General features: G+C 32.3%; 2 protein-coding genes across 2 annotated transcripts; both read right to left on the bottom strand.

The window, feature by feature from the left end:
• Positions 1-3,859: 3,859 nt before the first annotated feature.
• Positions 3,860-9,078, bottom strand: LOC145061406 (protein DWD HYPERSENSITIVE TO UV-B 1-like). The gene is made up of 9 exons (XM_079008862.1): positions 8,605-9,078; positions 8,233-8,299; positions 7,906-8,159; positions 7,239-7,821; positions 6,496-7,131; positions 4,703-5,140; positions 4,358-4,609; positions 4,222-4,284; positions 3,860-4,145 (listed from the first exon to the last, which is right to left on the bottom strand). The coding sequence occupies exons 1-9, from the start codon at positions 8,634-8,636 to the stop codon at positions 4,059-4,061; spliced, it is 2,412 nt and encodes an 803-aa protein (XP_078864988.1). The 5' UTR covers positions 8,637-9,078; the 3' UTR covers positions 3,860-4,058.
• An 8,481-nt stretch (positions 9,079-17,559) lies between these two features.
• LOC145064458 (uncharacterized) lies at positions 17,560-19,166 on the bottom strand. The gene is made up of 4 exons (XM_079011907.1): positions 19,045-19,166; positions 18,590-18,717; positions 18,007-18,225; positions 17,560-17,921 (listed from the first exon to the last, which is right to left on the bottom strand). Exons 1-4 carry the CDS (start codon positions 19,164-19,166, stop codon positions 17,560-17,562), a joined length of 831 nt encoding a protein of 276 aa, XP_078868033.1.
• Positions 19,167-23,941: the final 4,775 nt, after the last annotated feature.

The raw sequence follows: 23,941 nt of genomic DNA, 5'->3' as shown, positions 1-23,941 counted from the left end.
TTAAATCCAAAATCCTAGTATATTAAAATGGTCTGATCATAGACCTATTATTCTTCATAATTTTGTTTCTGATTATGGTGCAGTGCCTTCCAAGTTTTTTAATTCATGGGCATCTTAAAATTCCAAAATCATGGACAAATTTAAGAAGGTTGAGGGCTCGATTTTGGAGCATAGAAGCCCCCATTTTGGGAGACTAATCTAAGATTTAAAAAAAAAAAAAAAAAAAAAAAAAAAAAAAAAAAAAGCGCGCTTGATAAGGCCCTAGGTCCTTATGTGTTTAATTTTTATTTTATTAAACTTTTTTGGTATTTTTTGAAGGATGATATCTTTTGCTTCATGAGGGATTTTTGGAATCGAAAATACATTCTTCCGTGATGTAATTCTTTCTTTTTTCACTTTGATTCCTATGATGAAGGATTTGTGTTTGGTGAAAGATTTTAGACCTATTAGTCTTATTGGTGTTATTTATCAGATTATAGATAAAACTCTTGTTAATCATCTAGCCTTGGTTGTGGCCTTGGTTGGTGTTCAACAACCCACCTTTATAAGACGATTCGGTATGGGCCTCGACGAGAAGCGACGAGACCCACGTGGCACTCCGCGACGCTGTCATAACGCGGTGAACACCCCCCCCCCCTAGCCGTTGCTATTAAATGAAGTGGTTTCTTTGTACAAGAAGGTGAAAAAGAAAGTGGCGGATCTAAAAAAAAATAACTAGGGTATGCGGTCTATAAATTTTTTTTTATAGTAACATGTGGCTATATGTGGCGAATACAATTAGCATGATATCGGTCCTTTTAACTAAAAAGTTTTTATGCTTTGTATAGAAACTTTGTAAAAATTAAGAAAGAAAAAAATAAACACTTAAAATGGATTAACACTAAAAAAACCAATAATTAGTTAAGTAATCATCATCTAAAATCTGTCAAAATCGAAATTTCATTATGGTTATGTTAACGTCTCGATATTTTTTTCTTTTCTAATTTTACATTTTGATAAAATTCAGATTTGTTAATTATACAATGTTAAATGATTTTTATAGTTTGATATATAAGTATTCTATATTTTGTAATACAAAATTCAAATAAAGAAAGCACACCTTATATTTAAAGGCTCAAATTTGATTCTAACCTAAGTTTCTTCTCACGACTCACAGTGATACATTCAACAAATTGCCGCTTTTTACCAAGGTTGTAAAAATCATTTGACAGTAGCTCGACGGTTAACTGATGTTAAGGGATTAATCGGTCTTGGCGGGGATTAATCGATGATTAATCGGGAAGCATAGATTATTAATAAAATATTAAAATTAATTAAATATTAATATATCTTAAGAAAAACAAGTACTTCAAAATTAGAAAATAAGAAAAATTATAATTTAGAAATTTGGAAATACGAAAATATGAACATTTTTGTATAATATTTGAAATTTTGGACTAAAAAAAGAAAGTTGGTTTTTTGAATTTTTAAATTTTTTTTTTTACTTTTTTTGACCTTTTTTTTATTTTTTGACTTTTTTCGACTTTTGTTGACTTTTGTTGACCGATTAATCCCGCCAAGGCCGATTAATCCCGCCAAACCCGATTAATCATAAATTTCTGATTATTGCCCTAATCTTCGACGGTTGGAGAACGCCAAACGATTAATCGCCGATTAATCCCGATTTCTGCAACCATGCTTTTTACATATCATGGAAAAAGATATTCTTTGGTTTTGCCACCAAATCAAACTACTAATGGGTATGCAAATATTGATTTAAGGTATGCAAACATAATACTTAATATATAATATATATTATTTTTGAAAAAATTAGCATATGTAAGAAAAGTTTAAGGGTATGCAATTGCATACCATTCTTATACACTACATCCGCCTATGGAAAAAGAAAACCATGATTTCTAAGATAGATCTGAAAAAGCTTATGATTCAACTCGTGGGATTTCTTATCAAGGTGATGTATTTTATGGGAGTCGATCCTAACTGGATTTCTTGGATCAAAGCTTGTCTTGCTTCCTCAAAGGCTTCGGTTTTGGTTAATGGAAACCCTACGGTGGAATTTCACTTAGAGAGAGATCTTAGACAAACAGATCCTTTATATCATTTTCTTTTTCTTCTTATCATGGAGGCCCTAAATGTTGCTATGTCTGATGCGATTACCTTGGAGTTGTTTAAACCTATAAAAATTGGTGACAATCAGATTTCAATTTCTCATCTTATTTATGCAGATGACGCCATCTTTATAGGTGTTTGGACAAGACAGAATGTTAAAAATCTTGTTCTTATCTTAAAATGTTTTTATGAGGTTTCAGGTCTTTCAGATAAATGTTGATAAATCAAAGATTTTTGGGGTCAGTGTCACTAATTTGGGGGTTCACGGTTTTGCAGCAATGGTGGGGTGTGAGGTTGATTTTTCCCGTGTAAGTATCTTGGTGTTCTGGTTGGTCTAAATATGTTGCGTATTAAAAGTTGGGAGCCTATTATTGATAGATTTAGATCAAATTTTAATGGTTGGAAATCTAAAATGCTTTCAGTGGAGGGAGGTATACTTTAATTCGCTCAGTGCTTGGCTCTTTTGGTATTTATTATTTTTTGCTCTTTAATATTCCAATAAAGTTGATGAGGATCTCGAGTCTTCTAGAGCTAAATTCTTTTGGGGATAGATCAAGATGAAAAACGTATTTCATAAGTTAAATGGAAGCTGATTTTAGCCTCTAAAACTAATGGAGGGTTGGGAGTGGGAAGCTTGAGGCTTTTAATGAAGCGTTGTTGTTAAAATGGAGATGGGGGATGGTCAACAATCGTTATGGGTTAAAGTTATTAGATCTATTCAGGGTTATAATGCACGGTTCGATCTTAGTAAATGTTTTTCAATTAAAGGTGTTTGGTTTTCTATTGTGGATTCAATTTTGAATCTTCATTGTAGACAAATTATCCCTCTATCTTCTCTTAAGAAATTTATCGGTGATGGTAGAAATACATTTTTTTGGAAGGATGTATGGATTGGAAATGATGCTTCAGAAGTAACTTACCCGAGATTGGTAGCTCTTGATGCTAATGTTAATTGTCTCATTGTAGATAGACCTAAAGGTGGGGATCGGAAATGGAGATGGAGATGTGATCTGAGAGGTCGAGCTCTCAGTGCACCTCTCAACTTTGTTAAAAGATTTGGATAATGTGACATTTACTAGCAATAAGGATGCTTGGGTATAGGATATTGTTAATAATGTTGACTTTTGTGTTAAAGACACAGGGGTTGTAATTGATTATTTGTCTTTGTCTCATTGTGTAGAGGAAACAAGATGGAATAAATTACTCGAGGGGTTCATATTTCGAGCTCTCATTGTCCTATATGTAGAGATCATGTTGAGACAGATGATCATTTATTTGTGGAGTGTAGGGTAGCAAAAACTTTGATTCAGAAACTGAGTCGATGGTGTGATAATGAAAACTCTTTGTTGATATGGGTTGGAGGTTTCAAGTCTTTGTTGGATGTGATGCACTTGTCGTCTAGTAAACGATTGGTGTTGGAGGCTATTTCTAGCACAACCTGGGTGGACTATTTAGAACTTCAAAAAAAGATGTGTATTTGATCTTAAGAGACCTAAACAAAATATATTATTTGATGATATTGTTGTTATTTCTTTTAATTGGATTGTTCACCGTAAACATAAATTCCTTATTTCTCGGAATTTATGGCTCCAAAATCCTATTATTTTATCATTTAAAACGATTAAATAACAAAATAAATGAATCAAACTACATATTTAATCATCTTTCAAGTCCACTTCGGTAAACTTGGATATGTCTATGTCGCGTTGCACTTTCTCGATTCAACTAACTAAATATGATACTAGCAAAATAAATATAAAAAGCCCATTACATATTACATATAGAAACACTATCCAACCAACATACACATTTCTCTCTTCTTATCTTCTCTAATACATTGATACAACAACCCACATACACACATTACTTTCCAATTCTACACATCACAATCATTCACATTCATATCCTCCATCATTTCTCATCCTACACAACATATATACACACACACTTCACGCTCCTCCCATACCAATTCCTACACGCATCGGCTCATCATCCAACAATTCCTTTTCTGCATCCTTCGAAGTCAACATGTTGACCTACAAATCAAACCATTAACAAATAACAGATAACAGATAACAACAGACAGTGTAAGGAAATGTATGGAAAACGAACCTTTACAATTTCTGGGCTTGAGCTTGGAGACAAGTAAGCCGCCAATACACTCAAATTAAAATCCTAAAAAAAATCGCAAGTCAAAGTATGAAGGAGAAAAAAAAGGATAAATAAATAATTAAATAAAAGAACTCACTCTAAATGGATCTCCTCTTAAAGATTGCACAAACATGGAAGATCCGGAACTTTTTCCCTCTAATGAAATGTCTCTAAGGCGTCTTCCAGTTTGAGCACAACAAATTCTCACCACGTGTTCATCACAACTCCCACTTAAAATATAATCTCTTCCATTCATATAATAAGAACGCGTATAATTCTGAGAGCTTCCCGTTGGTGCTATATCAAAGTCCAAATGAAGCCTTCCATCAACCGCCAATAATTGTTTAACCTATAATAAAATATAAATATTTTAATTATTTATTTTTTATATTATTCATTTTATATATATAAAATGATTAAATTAAATTTAAATTAAATTTACCTCATTGTCAACAGCGGAAGCAAGAAGATAATGATCATCATGAGAGAAACAAACCATGACATTTCCTCGACCACTAGAGGACGTGTAACATGGGTGAATGGGTTTTTGTCTTAAATCCCACATTTTAACATCATGGTCAAATGATGACGTGGCAAACATGGATGGTGAATGGTTTGCGAATTTAACGACATTTATGTGTTCTTGATGCATGTCGGTGAAGACTTGGAGGCGTTTAGCGGTGTTGATGTCGTATAAAGCAACGTGTTTTGAGTAGCCACTTGCGAGGAATAGTTCGTCGCTTGAGTTCACGTGGACTGAAGTCAACTGGTCAAACTCGTCGAAGGAATTTGATTCCGGAGTTCGGGGGAAACCGGAATCGGAATCGGAATGTTGGATGTCGTACAGTTTCAGTAAACCGTTGTCGGAACCGGAAATAAGCTGAAATATGAAAAAAATTAAAAATTAAAAATACAAGGCACAAATCCGTTATTGATAGCAAGTAAAATGGTTAATCTCGTGAAAGACTTTTTATTTTGTGTGATTAAACCTCAAATTTATATTTTGCCTGAAAAAGACCTTGTATTTTTTCATTTTTTTCCAAAAAATACCCTCGACCTTCTAACTTTTTCCGAAGAAACCCTCAACTTTTTTACTTTTTTCAGAAAAAAAATTCACATTTTACAAGTTTTTCGAAAGGGTTAATCTCATAAAAAATCTTATATTTTGTGTTTTTTCCGGATTAAACCTCAAATTTATTTTTTTCCTAAAAAAGACCTTGTAGTTTTTCATTTTTTCCAAAAATACCCTCGACCTTCTAACTTTTTCCGAAGAAACCCTCAACTTTTTTACTTTTTTCAGAAAAAAAATTCACATTTTACAAGTTTTTCGAAAGGGTTAATCTCATAAAAAATCTTATATTTTGTGTTTTTTCCGGATTAAACCTCAAATTTATTTTTTTCCTAAAAAAGACCTTGTAGTTTTTCATTTTTTCCAAAAATACCCTCGACCTTCTAACTTTTTCCGAAGAAACCCTCAACTTTTTTACTTTTTTCCAAAAAAAAATTCACATTTTACAAGTTTTTCGAAAGGGTTAATCTCATAAAAAATCTTATATTTTGTGTTTTTTCCGGATTAAACCTCAAATTTATTTTTTTCCTGAAAAAGACCTTGTATTTTTTCATTTTTTCCGAAAAACCCCTCAACTTTGTATTTTTTTTTTTCGAAAAGACCCTAAACCGTCTAAATGTTTCCAAATAAACCCTCAACTTTTTTAGCTTTTCTAGAAAAAACCCTCATGTTTTACAATTTTTTTTGGAAAAAAAATGACTAAAAGGTACAGATCGAAAAAAATGAAAAAAAAAATATGTCCTTATCAGGCAAAAAAGAAATTTGAGGTTTAATTCGGAAAAAACACAAAATATAAGGTTTTTTTTTATGAGATTAACCCTTTTTTTCAATCCGGCCTTTTTAGTCATTTTTTTCCGGAAAAAACTTGTGAAATACTAGGCTTTTTTAGGAAATAAGTAAAAAGGTCGAGGGTTTTTTCGGAAAAAGTTCGAAGATCGACAGTATTTTTCGGAAAAAAAAAACACAAAGTCGAGGGTTTTTTCGGAAAAAATAAAAAAAAACACATGGTCTTTTTCAGAAAAAAATAAAAATAAAGTTAGGGTTTAATCCAAAAAAAAACACAAAATATAAAATCTTTTATGAGATTAACTCCGAATAAAAGTGCATTACTATTATAATTTATAAGTAAAAAGAAAAGGTATTGATAAAGAAATGTAATGACATACCTTAGAAGGATATTTTTTAAGCCAACATAATCCAAGAACACTATTCATTTCTCCATGTGATGGAATAAACCTAACAATTTTCTCACTTTCATGATTCACAACCACAACTTCTCCATCCAAAGTTCCAATAACCATAAGACTTGGATTATTCGGATGATATTCAAATTGTCTTGGACGAAATTTTCTTCCATCACCTCTTTGTATTATCACATTGTTGCTACAACTTAAAGAAAGTGGATGCAAACAAGGCAACACTGCACACCCAACTTTGGAAGCATCAAGTGATCTTGGATAAGAATATTGTGACTTTCCATAAATACCCTTTTGTTTGATTTCGCGGTTTTGAAGTATGGTGACAACGTTTTCTTTGTTTGTTCTTTTGTATGGGAGATGCTCGAATTTTTGTGAGTAGATGATGGAGGCTTTTTCTTTTTCGGTTTTTTTTATTGGGATGTTATCGAGGACTTTTAAATTAGGAAATGAGGAGATTAAGTATTCTCTATAGTGTTTTTCATAGCATATTGGTGAAGGGTGATATGAAAGATGCTTTTTTCGGGGTATACTAATAGGTCTTGATATTGATGAACTTGGAAAAGATTCTTCGGTTTCTTCTAATCCCCATGTGTTTGGAAAAATCTGTTTTTTTTTATTGAATAATGTTATAAAGTTAGATTAAGATTAAAGATTAAGGGTATGTTTGGTATGATGAAAATATGGAATAATAGTATAATACTATTGCTAACCTCATTAGGAAGATCAAGTAATCCATTCCAAGCACTAGGTCCATATGTGAAATCTTCCAACAACTTAATTCCAGGATGAGTATTTGAAAAGTCAACTTCACTATCCGTTGACTCATCCGATTCACTTACAGTTTCATGAACTGTATTGTAATTAAAAAGTTCATCTTCCAAATTGGAAAACAAACTTGTGTCTTCTGTAGTTAAAAAAGGTGTTATCTTTTCAATTCCATGATCTAAAAGAGTTGAACTAGTGCTCTCATTATCTTTTGGGCCAAAAGATCGAGGGCATACCCTTGTATCATCACAACATAAGCAACTCTGGAACCGAAGTTCAATTAAAGATGGAAGTTTTGCAAGTGATGCACTTGTAGTCCATAGATTTGATACTTTTGTTTCACATAAAGAAAGGGATTTTAGATTTGGCATATGAGAAAAACAATCTTTCCCGAAATTTGTTAGTGATGCACTAAAATCAAGATTGAGAGTGCGAATCTGGAGAAACTTCCCAATCATATTGATCTTCCGGAAATGTGAAAACTTTAGGTTTAAAATTTGGCATGATAAGCCTCCTAATGAAATCCCCCTGTTGTAAACAAGCATGAATTGATGTTGATTTACATTTTCTTTTGTTTTTTTTAAAAAGAAAAAGGAGAAACAAAATACTTACATTAAGAAATCTTTGCCAAATGTCCTGTCTTGAAGATCCACAATGCGAAGTTTTTGGTTTATTGCATGTAGTAACAGTAGAACAGAATCTGCATCTAGAGAACATGATGACTTTTGAAGAATGTCAACTGTGTCTATCTCTGATAGATCAATTTGGAGAAAGATGTTGTAAAGTGGATGGAAGTCGATGCTTTTTAAGTCATCTAAGAAGATCACAAAGGTGGATTCTTCATTATTTGATTTCTTAATCTCAGCCTGCATCATGAAAATGCTAACTGATTGGTATACAGATAGAATTAACATAAAACTAATTTATGATGATGCGAACCTTAAAGAAAGCTGATAGAACTGCTTTATTAGGAACTGTTTCACAAGCATTGCAAGACTCAATATACCTACAAAGAAAAGCAAACTACATCAGAAATCACTCCGATGCTTTTTTTATGATCTTAAGCATTTCTGTAAATCAAGTTCGGTGAACTGATTTCCGATCGATCAGAGTGGAGCCAACTGTAAACCATCAGGAACAAAATTCACCGAATTTCATCAGATAACTCATTTATTCATTGTATCAAACATAATCTAAGCTGGTAGAGAAGGCTACAAGATGAAGAAAACGGAAATGCATAAAGAGGCCTCCACATGATATTTTTCAATATGACCAAAATTGATTTCAGTAAATTCCAAGGGAAAATATTACCTATCCTTTAAGGTTCTGATATCGATAGACATGGCGATGGCGTCTATCACGTCGCCGGACGGAGGAGCTCGAACTTCTAACGGCGAACACGGTTATCGGTCGGGGGTAAAAAAAAATGGAAGATGCACGCACCTTTGCTTCGGGGGAATTTTAGAACCACAGGAATTAGATCTCTAATGTTCTTAATCAATCCATAGAACAAAAAATTCGAATTAATGTGGCCACTCAACTAGATCAATTTCTCCACTTTGATCATCGAGTCTCCAATTCAAGCCACCGATTAATCAAACTTCCAAACGTTCCTGTTCTCTTTAGACCTCAAAACGCTTATTTGTTTCGCATCATCAAAATTTCACCTAGGGTTTTAAGCATCTCCACAGATTTTCGTTAAGAACTGACCATTGAATTAATCTTTCTAAGAAAGTTGCAAACTTGCAATATGTAATCGTTATAATTTACACATTTTAAAACACTAAGAAATAACCTAACATAAAAGTTTGTTCTGATCTTGTTTATAGGTATGACATGTTATTCATATTTTTGTAATTTTGATTAAAATGTTAATTTTTGTTATGATTTTTTTAAAAGTTTTTTATATAATTTTTTAAGCTTTTTTTTTTTTTTTTTAATTTTATATGGATTTATATATTAGCGTTTTTACCAATTTACTTTCTTTGAAAATATTTTTTTTTTACAATTTTATTCATCTTGTCCTTTGATATATTTGTTTTTATACGCATTTTTCAAGATTTTTTTTTTCTTTTCTATAAGCTAATGTTTTTTACAATTTCGTTTTCACAATATGTTCTTACTATTTTAATTATAACCTCTTACAAATAATATATGTTTATACTATTACATAACTAAAACAAATGTGTAAAAAAATATTTAAGAAAATACACTAAATCTATAAAGATGAAACAAAATGAACAACCATGCATGAAGTGAGTATGTATGGGTATATTGGAGAATGGTTGTAAAACAAAACTATGTTCATTAAAAAAAAACTAATTTTATAAAAACATGAAAGAACAAGGTTGTAAAAAATATAGTAAAAATTATAAAAGGAGTTTTGGTTATATATATATATATATATATATATATATATATATATATATATATATATATATATATATATATAATGATGACCAAAAGTTTGGTAAAAATTATTTTAAAAAAAATTTATAAATTTTGTACAAATTCTATGGTTGATTAATTTTAATATAATAAAATATGATATTGTAAATATAATATGTTTAACAAATTTGGTGTAAACCTTTCAATAAATTATTATGTATAAGGTTAAGAGGAGTGGGAGTTGTTGAGCCCTCCCACCCCTCCTCTTGGTTTTCGTCAAAGGGTTCATTAAGAAAGGGTGTTCAGCTGGTTAACGAGAAGAGATAAGAAAGAGAAAGCGGAGAAAATGTGTTCGTTATTTGGCATTTTTTTAAATGAAATAGAATCACCACCACTCCCTAATATTACAAGGTGGATATTTTTTCAATAAAAACAAGGTGGATATTTTTTCAATAAAAGCTCTGATTACACGTATAAATCTGAATTAATAATATGTTAACAATGTTTATACTCCTTCAACCATGATATTAATCAAAATGATCAAATTTATTAATTTATCTTGAACATATTGATGATCACATATTTTTAGCATATTCAAAACTTGGTTGAGTTTTTAGTTGATTATTAATTTATCTTTAACATACTTATGATCACATATTTTTAGCATGTTCAAAACTTGGTTGAGTTTTAAGTACAATATGAGTTGTAAAACAAGCTTTTCATACAAAAGTTGTTTCGTGAACTTTTTTCTTGGCAGAAGTACATGTTTTTATAATTTCAAAAGTTATTTTGAAGGTTTACTTTATACGTAAAGTTTTGAAATACAAATTGAAAACTAATTACAACTAGGGAGTGTTTGTTTGGCCTCTTAATCATTTCATAAAGTGACTGGCTCTGGATCATTCAGATTCAGAGCGTTTGGTTGAAAGTTTTTTAGCCTCTTAATCAACCAGATATTAAAAAAAAAAGTATAAGGAGTCTGGATGAAAGATTTTCCTTTGATGCCCTTACCCTAAAATCGTTCGCCTCTTTTTTTTTCTTCCTTCTACTTCAGTGAACAACAAAACACTCCCTCCACCGATTTCAGCTTGCAATCGGACGTCATTCAACACCGATTCGCCTCCACATGCGCTGCCTCCTTCCTCGCCACCTCCTCCCCTTTGCTGGTACGTTTCCAACTTCACTGGAGCGATTTTTTTTCTTCCTTATTCACTGGAGCGATTTTAAAATTTTTTTCTCTCTTAAATTTGTTTCTGGAAACGAAATCTCAATGTGTTGTTGGCATGTTCTTGCTGTCTTGCTATGTTGGCTGATCAATTTGTTTTTGGGTGAATGATTTGTGTGAAATCTAATTGAGTTTTAAGCATATTGTTGTGGTTGTGGTTTGTTCTTGTTGATTTGTTGTTGATATGTAATTAAGGGGTTGTTTGTTGATTTGTGTGAAGTCTGAATTTTGTGCCATATGTGTTCTTGCTAAGTTGCGGCTATGATTTTGCTTGATTTTTCTGTAATGTTGCTGGATTTTATTGTTTAAATATGTTCTTGCTGAATTTTGAATACTAGATATGGCACAAAAAAGGCCTAGAATTAATTGGAAACGGATAGAAGGTGTTGAAAAAGCATTTCTTGAAGCTTGTATTCAAGAAATTACGACTTACGAGCGTGAAGGGAGTAGTTTGAAAGCAAGCTCATGGAAGAATGTAGCTGAAAGATTGAAAACAAAATACAATTTTGTAGTTAATCAAAAACAGATGAAAATTTGATACGACTATCTAAAAGCAAAATTTGGTGCTTGGTTGAAATTAAAAAACAAAACATGCAACATTTATAACCCTATAACTAACACGTTTAACATGGAAGAAGACGAATGGCAACTAGAGATTAAGGTATTGTGATTTTTTATTAGAAGTAATATTTTATAATATTTATAATATTTTCAAGGAGTCGAACAGAATGGTAGAAACTTTGAGAACTTCTCTACTAGTGTACCCTGATCTTTGTGTTCAGTTGTTCGATGGGTCGGTTGCGACTGGCATTCATGGATGGGGGCCATCTTCTACACTTCCTCACCCTTCTCATGATTCGTCCGACATTAATTTAAGTGACTTTGATGGTATTAATCAATGTTTTAAATAACGTAAGACGTGGTTTGGTGGCAAGGTAAAAGTTAAACCATGACAAGCCTTGACGTTTTTCAAGGCGTGACTATATTATATACATTAAAAGATATAAATCATATAAGAACAAATTACACGAATGGTCCTTTAACTTTATAGTTTTTCCCTGATATAGTCCCTACGAAACTTTTTCCCTTGAGATGGTCCCTACGGAGCAAACCTTGCACACAAATGGTCCTTATGACTAACTTTGTTAACAGGTTCTGTTAAGTTTTGTTATATGACAAAATTACCCTTTGTTTTTTGCACACGGCTGGTCCTCTCTCTCTCTCATGGTCGTCTCTCTCTCTCTCATGAACATAATCACAATCTCCACCCTCATCTTCTTCCTCTCATCCTTTCTTTTTCTCACACAAACAAATATCGACCCACCACCATCGGCCATCACTCTCTTTATGGACTTTGAAGAGGACACTATGTTTACTGTTGACGTAGGTGGAGGAAGTGATGACCAAAGCGTACACTGCATTCTATGGGGTAACCAAGACAATGAATATATGGATAATTTACGTAATCAGATTGCTAATCAATTACTTTAAAGTTGCATGTTGAGGATTCTGTTTAATTTGGATGTTATATGATGTTTAATTTGGATGTTGTATGAATTTTAATTTGTATTTTATTTTATGTTTAATTTGGATTTTATATGAAGTTTTGTATTTTATTTATAATTATTTATAAATTCAGTATCATTCAACACAGTTGTTCAATCCAACCAAACAGTAACAAATAGTTCAGAAGGTTAAATTGATCATTTTCACCATTAAGAGATAGACATTCAGATGTCTGACCAAACATCAAATTATCATTCAGATACGTATTTATACAGAGCCTCTATATCATCCAGACATTTGTATCATCCAGATGCTACCAAACAGCCTCTTAATCTTGTTATAACCCAACTAACTTTACCTTTGTTTTAAAACGTGAGTGCAATCATTATTTTTATACATTGTAAGTTTCCAAACTTTAGTTTGAGCTTTTAAATAAGAGTACGACCTCATATTTTACCCATTTATTGGTTTCAATAGACATTATGTTAACATAGATTTCAATATGTTCTAAACGGCATGGATCGGTATTGTCCACGTAGATGCCCACATGTAATTTGAATGAAAAATACATGATTTTTGTTTTCTTTTGTAAATTTAAGTATTAGACATTACAAATTCATTATCTTCTTCAAAACTCACTACAAGAAGAACAACGTATACAAACGACACCTTTCTAAACGACATATGTCGTCGACAAGCCAAGCTATGCATACGACATGTCATCTGTACAACATTTTCCAATTTTGACCATATTTCTTTGACCAGAAAAGCTATGTCGACGACACGTCGTCTGCATAAACTCATCGGAAAGGGGCAAAATATTGGTGGTATATCGAAAACCTATGCCGACGACATGTCATCGGTGTTATTAAAAAAATATTTCCGATTTATTTATATTCATTGTCGTAGAAAATCAAGACATTGTCGTTTTCGTCAACCTATGTTGTACAGGGTATTAAAAAACGATTACGACTTATTTTTAACCCGTGTTGTAGAAAAGTAAGACGATGTCGTTTCGTAATCCTATACCGACGACATGTCTTCGGGAAAAAGTGGGATCGATCTGCGTGAAATGTTTGTCCAGACGATATGTCGTCTAGAAAACCCTTTTATTATTATTTTTTAATGATGTAAAGTGGAACGACGTAGTTTCGTGTTACATATGTTAACGACTTGTCGTCGGCATAGGGTTTCCCTGTAATAAAAGTCGCAATCTGCATTCATTTTGCAGTCACTGCCAATTTCTTTTCCCTCTCAAGCTTCGGCGACGCAGACGATTTCCAGCCACTCTCATTCATCGGCGACCTAAATGTATGGTTCTTGGTCCTTATTTTCTTCTTGATTTGTAATAGCTTGAGTTTTTACTCTGATTTTGGGGGATTTGTTTCCAGTTGTTGGAGCCATAAATCACAACCTTCATCACCGTCGGCAACAACCTTCACCACCACCGAAGAAAACGATTTATGGTGATTCAGCTATCTTCATCATCGATTTTGAAGTAAGTTTTGTATTTTTTTTCCTATTAACACACCACAGTACGTGAATCAAGTTTATGATTTTTTTTCTGTCAATACACCATGATATCTAAAATGTTAGGTGCTACAAGGTATGATTGTATGAAATTAGATGTATTGCTTAATTGTTTGAAATTAGAAATAAAATTTGATGTATTGTATGCTTAATTGTATGAAATTGAAATATGAAAGTCGAATTGTATGTTTAAAATGAAATAAAAATTAAAATTAAATGTATTGTATACATGTATGATTATGTGATATTTAGGGTTAAAGTGATAAAGTTCTTAATTGATAAGTTATAGTTTTTGTATTTAGATGCTATTGTTTGCATTGTAAAGTGTTGCATTGATAAGTTGAAGTATTTGTATTTACATGGATAATTGCATTAGAAGTTTATTATGTTTTTCTTTTCTTGTTAATATGGTTTCAAAGTGTTTAATTTTGTTAGTAACTTAATGTTGGTCATTACGACTTTAGCTTAATTAGGTTATTAATAGTAACGTATTTTTAGTAATTTTAAATTAATTATAAAATAAAGTTGAATTAATTTTAAAAAATCAATAAAAAAATATCAAATTAATTGTAAAATCAAATTAAATTAGTTTTAAAATCAAACAAATATTAATATTAAAACAAAATAAAATTAATTTTAAAATCAAATTAAATTAGCTTTAAAATCAAATTAATTTTAAGATTAAAATCAAATCAAATTAATTATAAAATCAAATTAAATTAATTTAAAAAAAACTAATAAAAAAAGAACATATTAAGTTAATTATAAAATCAAATTAAGTTAGTTTTAAAATCAAATTAATTAACTATGAATTCAAATTAAATTAATTATTAAATCAAATTATTATTAATATTAAAGTAAAACTAATTATAAAATCAAATTAAATTAATTTAAAAAATTAAACTAGTAACAAAGAAGAAAATATTAAATTAATTATAAAATTAAATTAAGCTATTTTTAAAATCAAATTAAATTTAATTATAAAATGAAATTAAATTAATTATTAAATCAAAATAATATTAATATTAAAATAAAATAAAACTAATATAAAATCAAATTAATTAATTTAGAAAATTAAACTAATAACAAAAAAAATATTAAATTAGTTATAAAATACAATTAAGTTAATTTTAAAATCAAATTAAACTAATTATAAAATCAAGTTAAATTAATTATAAAATCGAATTAAACAGTATTTTTTTAAACCAAAATATTATGTAATATAATATTAAAAGTACGATGTTATAATAGAAAAAAAAAGTATGATGTTATAATTAACAACATTATGATACTTTTGTTAATTATAACATTATATTTTTGTTTATATTTTATCATAACATTGTACATTTAAAATTATGATTTAAATAACATACCCTATAATATATTTTTCTTGTTAAAACACGTTGAATCATTGATTTTTAGTTTAAGTTTCTTACATAAGGAGTAAACGGTACACCATTCTACGGTCAACTGGAAGACATCATAGAGTTGCACTATTTACATGGTTACTCAGTTGTACTCTTTCGTGGTAAATGGTTCAATGCAGCATTAGGTAATGGATGCTTAATTAGTAAAAAGAATATAGTTGTTATCGATACCAGTCATGAATGGTATATCAGTAAAACATGGTATGATGATCAACAATACATCTTAGCTACTCAAGCTAAACAAGTGTTTTATCTCTAAGATCCTACTCGAAACAATAACTGGAGGGTTGTGGAAGATGTTCATCATCGAAAACTTTGGGATCATCCAAGTATCGATGTTAATGAGATAGATGTGGTGAGTGACACTCGATATAATAATTTTTCCTTATTTTTCGATTTAGGTGATGATGATGATGATGATATATACTCTATTGACGATGATGATATGTACTCTTTAGATAATGATAACGATGGTGAATCAATTGTGGCTACTACTATAAATGATGAAAGTTTCTTTAATGATGACGATGATGGTGGTGGTACGTACTCTTCAGATAATTATGGCGATTTCATAAACGATGACGAATTCATTAATGATGATGTTGTACATGTATATTGTTCTAGTGATGATTCTGATTGATGGTATGTTATGGTTGTTATACATTTGATTGTTTAAAATTGTTTATTAGTTTTTTTAAAGTATGTTTAGTATATTTTCTAATATTTGTTAAACAAATGGCTACACATGTTATGAGGGGGCATGGAGGAGACGGCAAGGAACGGCCTCCACATGAGCTCGCAAGCAAGATACCGGCGGGTTGTCAATTTTGTAAGTTGCATGAAATTCTTAAATATATTGGATATATTTTTAAAGTTTTAAATTTATAAATTTTCAATTCTATGTGTCAATATAACAAACCCGACGTGTCGGCGTGGAAATGGAAGATGCTTAAATATGCAAAAAAAAAGTTCAATGTCAACGGTCAAAAACCTTTACATGTGGAAGTTGATAGCATCGGGGGGGGGGGGGGGGGGGGCTATATATTCATAAATACAAATGACAAAATGTTGATAATGTTTATATCAAACTTTGTGGCAAATCATGTACCATTCCATTATAGGACTTGGAGACGTGTTCCTTTCCATTACTATACAGCTATGTATCATGAGATTGAAGTAAGTACAGTACAGACTTTTTATATCTGAAAAATTTTATACTTTTTAAATATATTTTTTTACTAATTAAATTTGTTTTTTATTGGAGAAATATTTTGATCTTGATATGTATCAGGGTACATGTATGTGGGAAGCCATTCGAGCGGCTATATAGAGCAATTTCCAAAGAGCTTATAAAGAGCAAAAATATCAAGTGAAATTTTATTTTAATAGGGTTGGTGGATATAAGGATGTGGAAGGTGCAAGACAATGTCTACCGGATGATATGAACGACGAAGCTTGGGATAAGATGATTGATCTTCTTTTTTTGGATGAGGGTAATAGGAAGCAGTGCGAAAAAGGTAAAGAATGTAGGTCCAAACTTCCATTTACAAGTTCTCATGAAAGTAGAATATATGCAAATAGACGACGTGAGGAGGTAATTAAATTTATTTGTATTATATAAAAAATTTATTAACACTTATATAAATATATTAATTGTTTTTGGTTTATGATAGAGCGAAAAAGGACAAGACCCGCAACATATAGAAGGTTGGAGACATATACGATTTAAAGAAAGTCGGGGTTGGTGTACACCGCAAGCAGAAGTAGTTTGGGTAAGGGGCCGTTTGATAGTTGCTGACTGAGAAAGTTCTAACTGGAAAAGGTCTGTATGGGTAAGAAATCATGACTGAGTAAGAAATTTTGTTGTTTAATTGTACATCTGACTGAATGTGCTGAGTGATGAAAAATAACCATTTTACCCTGCTGTTATATACAGTGATGGATTAAGTTGCTGAATAATTATAAAAACATACATATTGTCATACAAAATGTAAATTACACACAAATAAAAAATGTCATACAAAATGTAAATTAAACATAAATCATTTAATATCCTAATAAAAACATAATGAAATTTAAAATAACATAATAATTTAATGTAAAGTAGGTGAAAGAAGTTGATTTGCAATCTGATCACGCATATATTCAACGACTTTTGGACCCCATTCTATGCCTTGTATGTTTTCTCTATCAATTCCCCCCACCTTGGACGTCAGGAGTAACCATAGTGTCCTCTTCAAAATTTGTAAACAAGTCATCTTCTATATTGTGTTTCCTTATAAAATTATGGACCTCGACACAAGCAATGACTATGTCTCTTTGCTCTGTAAAAGGATAAGGAGTCATTTGTTTTAAGATTGGGAATCTCGCCTTCAATACACCATAAGCACGCTCAATAACATTTCTAAGTTGTGCATGAGCATAATTGAACCTTTCTTCTCTAGTTAAAGGTTTGCCTCTTCGAAAATCGGCTAACCAATGCCTAGTATTGCGGTATGGAGCCATAAACCCACGAATATTTGTATATGCGGCATCACAAAGGTAATATTTATCTGCAAATGAATGTGACACATATTATATAATGACACCTATTATATAAAGAAGATAGATAATAAAAATTATATAAAGATTACAAACCTGGCGGAGGAAATGGAAATCTAGAAGTCGAATTGAATGCGACTTCTTTCAAAACTCTTGAATCATGTGCTATACCCTCCCATCCAGCCCAAACAAATGTGAATATCATATCAAAATCACAAATTCCTATTACATTTTGAAAATATTCTCCTTTTCCTCTATAACGAGTTTGTTGATCAACGGGTACAACCGCATGTACAAGAGTTCCATCTAATGCACCTATTGCTCCGGAAAAAATAAATTTTAACCGTCTATGTTGTTCCGATTTATGTCTTGTTGGATTAGGAGTTGTTGGTACTATAATTTCTTTTGCAAAACACATCATTGTTGTTAGGACCTCGTGAAAAACATTAATGAATCGTTTGTGTGGAGTGATGAAATCTCCCCTTCACCGTGCGAAAACGTTCATTATGTCCTATAACATGTAAGAATATAGTCATCTTCTCTTCAATGCTTATTGTCCTACTAGCTTGCAACCAATTTTTTTGGGTAAAATGGTTGCATAATAAAGCAAATGCCTCTTGTGTAAGACGCATCATATTAAAACATTGTGTAGGGTCTCCGTACATCAAATCTTGCGTACACGAATACCCGCTTGAATCATTATCTCTACTTCTATGAATTCTGATTAGCCTGTGTCGGTTTGACCTCAACCAATAAAACACAAGTAAAAGAAAAACTACAACTTCACCATCAGAAACCATATTTAACCTGTTACAAACAATTAGGTAACATGTTAAAGTAACAAAAGTCATATAACAAACGTCATATAAGAAAAAACTAGTAAATAACAAAAGTCATATTCAATTTCCAGATATCATCCAAAGTAACAAAAGTCACATAACAAAAAAAAAAAAAAAAAAAAAAAAAAAAAAAAAAAAACTAGTACACATCATCCAAAGTAACATCCAAAAAGTCATCAAACATAGGATCCAAAAGTCATGCAACAAAAAAACTAGTAAACATCATCAAAGATAACTATACTTCCTACCCGCACCCATAATCCACGACTCACAACTAGTATGTGAAAGTTGTAACCAAACTTTTCTAACATCGGCACTTTCACAAAATAGCAAAAGAGCGGTCATGTGTCTTTCATCTTCTTCTCCCCGTTCCATTTTGTTTAATTTCTCCATACACGCATCAACATCCTTATCCATTTCACTTTTTTCAATTCTTTCATTTTTTTTCCATTAACGACCTTGCAAGCTTTACAATCTCCTCTTCAACTTCTAATGCCCTTGCATCTCTCTTTTTTCCACCAACTCTTTTTTTCCCACCAACTTCCGTATTTTTTGAACGCCCTGAAGATTCTTCACTTGCACCTACATGTTGGGTTGAGGTTTCCATTGGAACATCATCATTAAAATCATGGGCAATAAACTCTTCTACAAGACGAGGGAGTATAGAAGATGGCCCCCAACTTTGAAAGCCAGTCGAGGTAGACCCTTCAAATAGTTGGGTGCAAAGATCAGGAAATAGCATGGGTTTAGTTTCCAATGACAACACGAACTTGTTCAATTGCTTACAATTTTTTATAAATATTAGTAGTTTTTTAAAAAAATAATTATAATAGTATTTGTTATAAAAATATTACCTTCCCCTCTTCCTTCCATTGTTCATCTGTCAGGTTAAATTTATTTTTTATAGGGTCATATATATTGCCGGTTTTGTTTTTCAGTTTCACCCAAGCAACATACTTTGATTTGTAGTAGTCAAAGTGGTTTCTCATTTGCTTCTGATCAACCTCTTTACTGTGTTCGTTCATTAATTTTTTGCGTACTATCTTCCATGAACTAGCCTTAAGCCTAGAACCCTCATGACCATTAGTGGTTAGTTCATGGATACATGCATCAAGAAAAGTTTTGTCCTCACTTTCGCTCCAAACTAACATCCTAAAACATTAATATTTAAAGTAATTTATCATAAGTTTTATTAAGATCAAGAAAAATTTTAACATTAAAATAATTTTCTACCAATGAATCAACATCATCTTAAATAATAATAAACAATTAAGGTAAACATAGCTTATAAACAAAAAAATTTCCAGCTTTCATAGCTTATTAAAAAAAGAAAAAAAAACCTCAATGCATTGCCAACATAGCTTGTACACAAAAAAAGATTTCAAATTTTGTTCCAACCCAATATTGCCATCATAAACTTTCATATTTCATAGCTTATAAACAAAAAAAATCTGATTCTTGATTTCATAGCTTATAAACAACCATGTTTCAGATTTCATAAATTTGAGCAAAGAATGATTCTAATTTCATAACATTTAAACAAATAGTTTTAGATTTCATAACATTACAGCAACATGTGAAAGAGTCGATGTTTGACTTTTTAGAATCAAATGAATTGCTTTTGAAGTCAAAGTTGAGGGAAATTTGTCATTGTAGCATTAAACCATTGTAAAATAAATGTAGAACTGAAATTGTTTAGGGATTGTAAAACAATTGTTTGGGATGAATTTTGATTCTAAAATTAATTAGTTAGAACTTTGACAATTTATTGAAGAGTTTAATGTTAAACAAACACAAAGAACAAATAAATTAATGTTGAATAACTAGGAGAACCTTCTATTCAGCAAAGAAGCAACACCATGATTTAAAGATTGATTGATTCGACATAAAAAGGTAAAAACATCCAGAAATTAAACACATTTAACACAACAAACACGAAAATCCTCTAAAAACGCCATGTGGATAATCTCTTCAATCACATTCTATGCATATCACAAGAAAAAAAAACCGAGAATCGAACCTGTTTTGTTGTGTTTCTCGTCGAAGCTGGAACGGAGGGAAGTCTTTGGCCGATAGTCAGACTGGGAGGGATGGCAACGATCTCCTGATTTGTGTGATGGCGGCCAATTTCTTTGTTGTCTCTCTGTTAGGTCACGATGGGAATAAAGAAACAAGATGGCATGGAGGTAATTTTTTGAGTCAGCAACGCCTCAAGGTCTGACCGAGAATCATTTGAGCCAGTTGTGTCTGATTGAGAAAGCTACCTTATCAAACCCATATTGTTTGACCGAGTCAGCCCAAATCGTTGACTCGGTCCTAGTCAGACATAAACAAACGGGCCCTAAGTAATAAACAAAGTTAATAAGTTATTTGATAATTATGTTATTATTATTATAGCTAGTTTAAGGAATATTATTATTATTTTAGTATATAAATTTAGTTATTTGTTTTAATTAGTGTATTTTTATTGTTTTCTTTATTTTAGAAAAACATTATGTAACATCCGGATTTCCAGGTATATTATTTCATGTGTTTAATATTGAGGTTTATTGAGTGACTCGACGAGTTGTGAGTCCAACTCATCGAGTTGACAGTGTGGGATTAATGAATGGACTCGATGAGTCAAAGAGCCGACTCGCCGAGTTGGTGCTATGTTGTGAAACCCTAATTTCCCGAGGTTGGGGCCTATATAAGGGAACTTATGCCCTCATTTCTGCCTCACCAGCTGCCTAACCTTTCTGTGTGAAACCCTAAACGAGTGTAGTGAGCTAAGAGAGTCTCCAAGTTAACCTTGAAGGATTTTAGTGCATCTTAGAGGAGGAAGAGGAATTTGTTCAGCAAGGAACAAGAAGGAGTTGTTGGGGTTCATGCCATTTCATCCAGAGCTTCAAGAGGAAGGTAAAAAGATTGAATCTTTCCCCTTTTATTTGGTTAGATCTCATGAGTTGAGAAGTTAGGGTTTTCATCACATTTTATTTAGGACTTCGAGCATACTAAATTATCAAGAGGTTTAAAACCTCAGACCTGAAACTTGTGAGGTCCCTAGAGCCCAAAAGTCCCAACTTTATTCATCCATTTGAGGATTATGGTGTTTAACACCTTGTGAGAACACGTATTGGTAGATTGGAGCAAAACCACAATGCATGAGCGTAAAGATCTAAGTTGTACGTGACAACTGAGTCTTGAGATGCTAGATCTAATGTGTGGAGTAGTAGATCTACTTAGAATCGTCTGAATGAGGATTGAGTTTGAATGGACTCGTCGAGTCGATGAGCCAACTCGACAAGTCGGTGAGGGTTTGTCCCGATGAGCTTGATCATGCGATAACTCGACGAGTTGGGGGTCAACTCGACGAGCTGAGCTGGGCCTCCATGAGACTTCTGAGGAAATGAGTGGACTCGACAAGTCACATGGGTGCACTCGGCGAGTCGGGTCAAACATGGACTGTTGACTCGAGTTTGACTTCTGTTGACTTTAGGGTTGGGTCAATCATGAGTAATGGAGACCATGGAGGGGTAAATGGTCTTTTATCCACTTTAAGAGTTAGAGAGAGAAAAAATAGCCTTCGGTTATTAGAGTCGTGAAAATAGTATTAATTAGAGATATTCATCCTTTGTGTTAGGCGAAGGCTAGTTCGAGATTCGAGTACGAGGTTATTTGCTTACTTGCTTGCAAGGTGAGTCTTCTCAGTATACTTACCATGAGTGGTATCTTTGTATGATTGAGATGTTTTATGTGCTTACATTGTGTATTGTGATATCCTGCATTATTTCTTTGTGATTTATACTGTGTATTATTCAGAGCTTACAGAGTTACGAGCGAAGGGTCCATCAGAGTTGTGGGACCAAAGGGTCCCACTCATACACATTGACTGGAGGGTCTTACTGTGTTATAGCCTCGAGTGGCTAATGAGATGTGTGTGGTATTTTAGGGAACTCACTAAGCTTCGTGCTTGCCGTGTTGTGTGTTATGTGTTTTAGGTTTTTCTCAGTATCACGGGAAGACACCAACTTGATTGTACACACCAGTGAAAGAGTTATGTTTTGAGGATCCTGGATTTTAATCAAACAATTATGGAGTTGCGATTTGTAAATTAAATAACTGAGATTTTTGTGAAATGTGTTATGAGAATTATATGATTTTAAATGAAAATTTTGTTTGAAAATTTACGGTGTTACAAGTTGGTATCATAGTCTTGCTTTGAGGGATTTAGATGCACCTTCGGGTATGTCAAGACTTAAATTGGGGATTTGAGAAAAAAAATTTCAAAATAAATGATTCTTCTAAAACGAGCAAGAGTTTCTAAGAGAAAACAAGAAGGAGTAGTGTGTGCAATCAACCACAGCCCGAACGATGATTTCCCAAAATACACTTACTTATTTGTGTTATGAGTTATTATTGAGATATTAGTGATGCATGCTAAATAATAGGCTAGGTAATTCATATGTTAAGGCTCGAGTTGCCTGATTTGTGATGCCTTAGCCTAGGAATTGTTGATGTCTATGATGTGCTTTGAGTATGTGTGAAGTAAGAGTATCCAGCAGGAATCTTTTAGAGAGAGCTTTGAGTAGAGGAGTAATCTAGGAGAGATACCTGGATGAGCATTGAGGGAGCCTACTGAGGGAGTAGTTAGATACCTGCGAGAGGTAGGGTTGCTTGAGTTCGGTGATGTGATTAGAGTAAATAGAGTTGTAACGTAGAGTGGTCTTATGTGCTGGTGGAGATTATTCGATGCCCGAATGTTGTTTGCTTCGTGCTTTGTGGAACTCTTGATGATGGGAGTCAACTACTAAGTGAATATGACGATATTCAGGAGGTAGATGGTTGGCATCATAAGGAGTTCTTCAACAGCTGATGAAAAAGAAGTGTGAGAACCTACAAAGAGCCTAGGGAGTGACCTTAGTCGGATGAGTACACTGATAGAGGAGAGTATTCGTTGGGGTGTGACCAGGTTTAACGGGATTGGTGACAAGAAGTTTGAGCAGCTACTTAGGAAATCTGGGACGATCCGTGTTGAAAGTATGGGTAGATGTGGCAGGTAGTATGAGCCCGTACTATTGAAAGCAGAGGAGCCGTACTCGAAACAGAGAGAATTCTAGAGGTTCTAAGTAGCAGAATGAGAGGAGATAACATGGTTTGGGTACCATGATTCGTAGCAACATGATAGGAGATAACATTGTTCGGGTACCATG

The sequence above is a fragment of the Lactuca serriola genome, chromosome 7 (assembly GCF_051521515.1).
Source record: "Lactuca serriola cultivar US96UC23 chromosome 7, Lser_US96UC23_V15, whole genome shotgun sequence".
Taxonomy (NCBI): Eukaryota; Viridiplantae; Streptophyta; class Magnoliopsida; order Asterales; family Asteraceae; genus Lactuca; species Lactuca serriola.
This window is presented reverse-complemented; position numbering and strand designations above follow the sequence as displayed.

What these genes read in the sequence shown, in the direction of transcription:
- LOC145061406 (XM_079008862.1), bottom strand. Translation starts at nt 8,636, where the DNA reads ATGTCTATCGATATCAGAACCTTAAAGGATAG. An exon ending in TTAAAAAATATCCTTCTAAG is followed by an intron (nt 5,141 to 6,495) that starts GTATGTCATTAC and finishes TTCATATTTCAG; the next exon opens with CTTATTTCCGGTTCCGACAA. An exon ending in CAAGCCCAGAAATTGTAAAG is followed by an intron (nt 4,146 to 4,221) that starts GTTCGTTTTCCA and finishes TTTGATTTGTAG; the next exon opens with GTCAACATGTTGACTTCGAA.
- LOC145064458 (XM_079011907.1), bottom strand. Translation starts at nt 19,166, where the DNA reads ATGGATAAGGATGTTGATGCGTGTATGGAGAAATTAAACAAAATGGAA. An exon ending in TGATTCAAGCGGGTATTCGT is followed by an intron (nt 18,226 to 18,589) that starts GTACGCAAGATT and finishes CCGGAGCAATAG; the next exon opens with GTGCATTAGATGGAACTCTT. An exon ending in ATTTCCATTTCCTCCGCCAG is followed by an intron (nt 17,922 to 18,006) that starts GTTTGTAATCTT and finishes ATTCATTTGCAG; the next exon opens with ATAAATATTACCTTTGTGAT.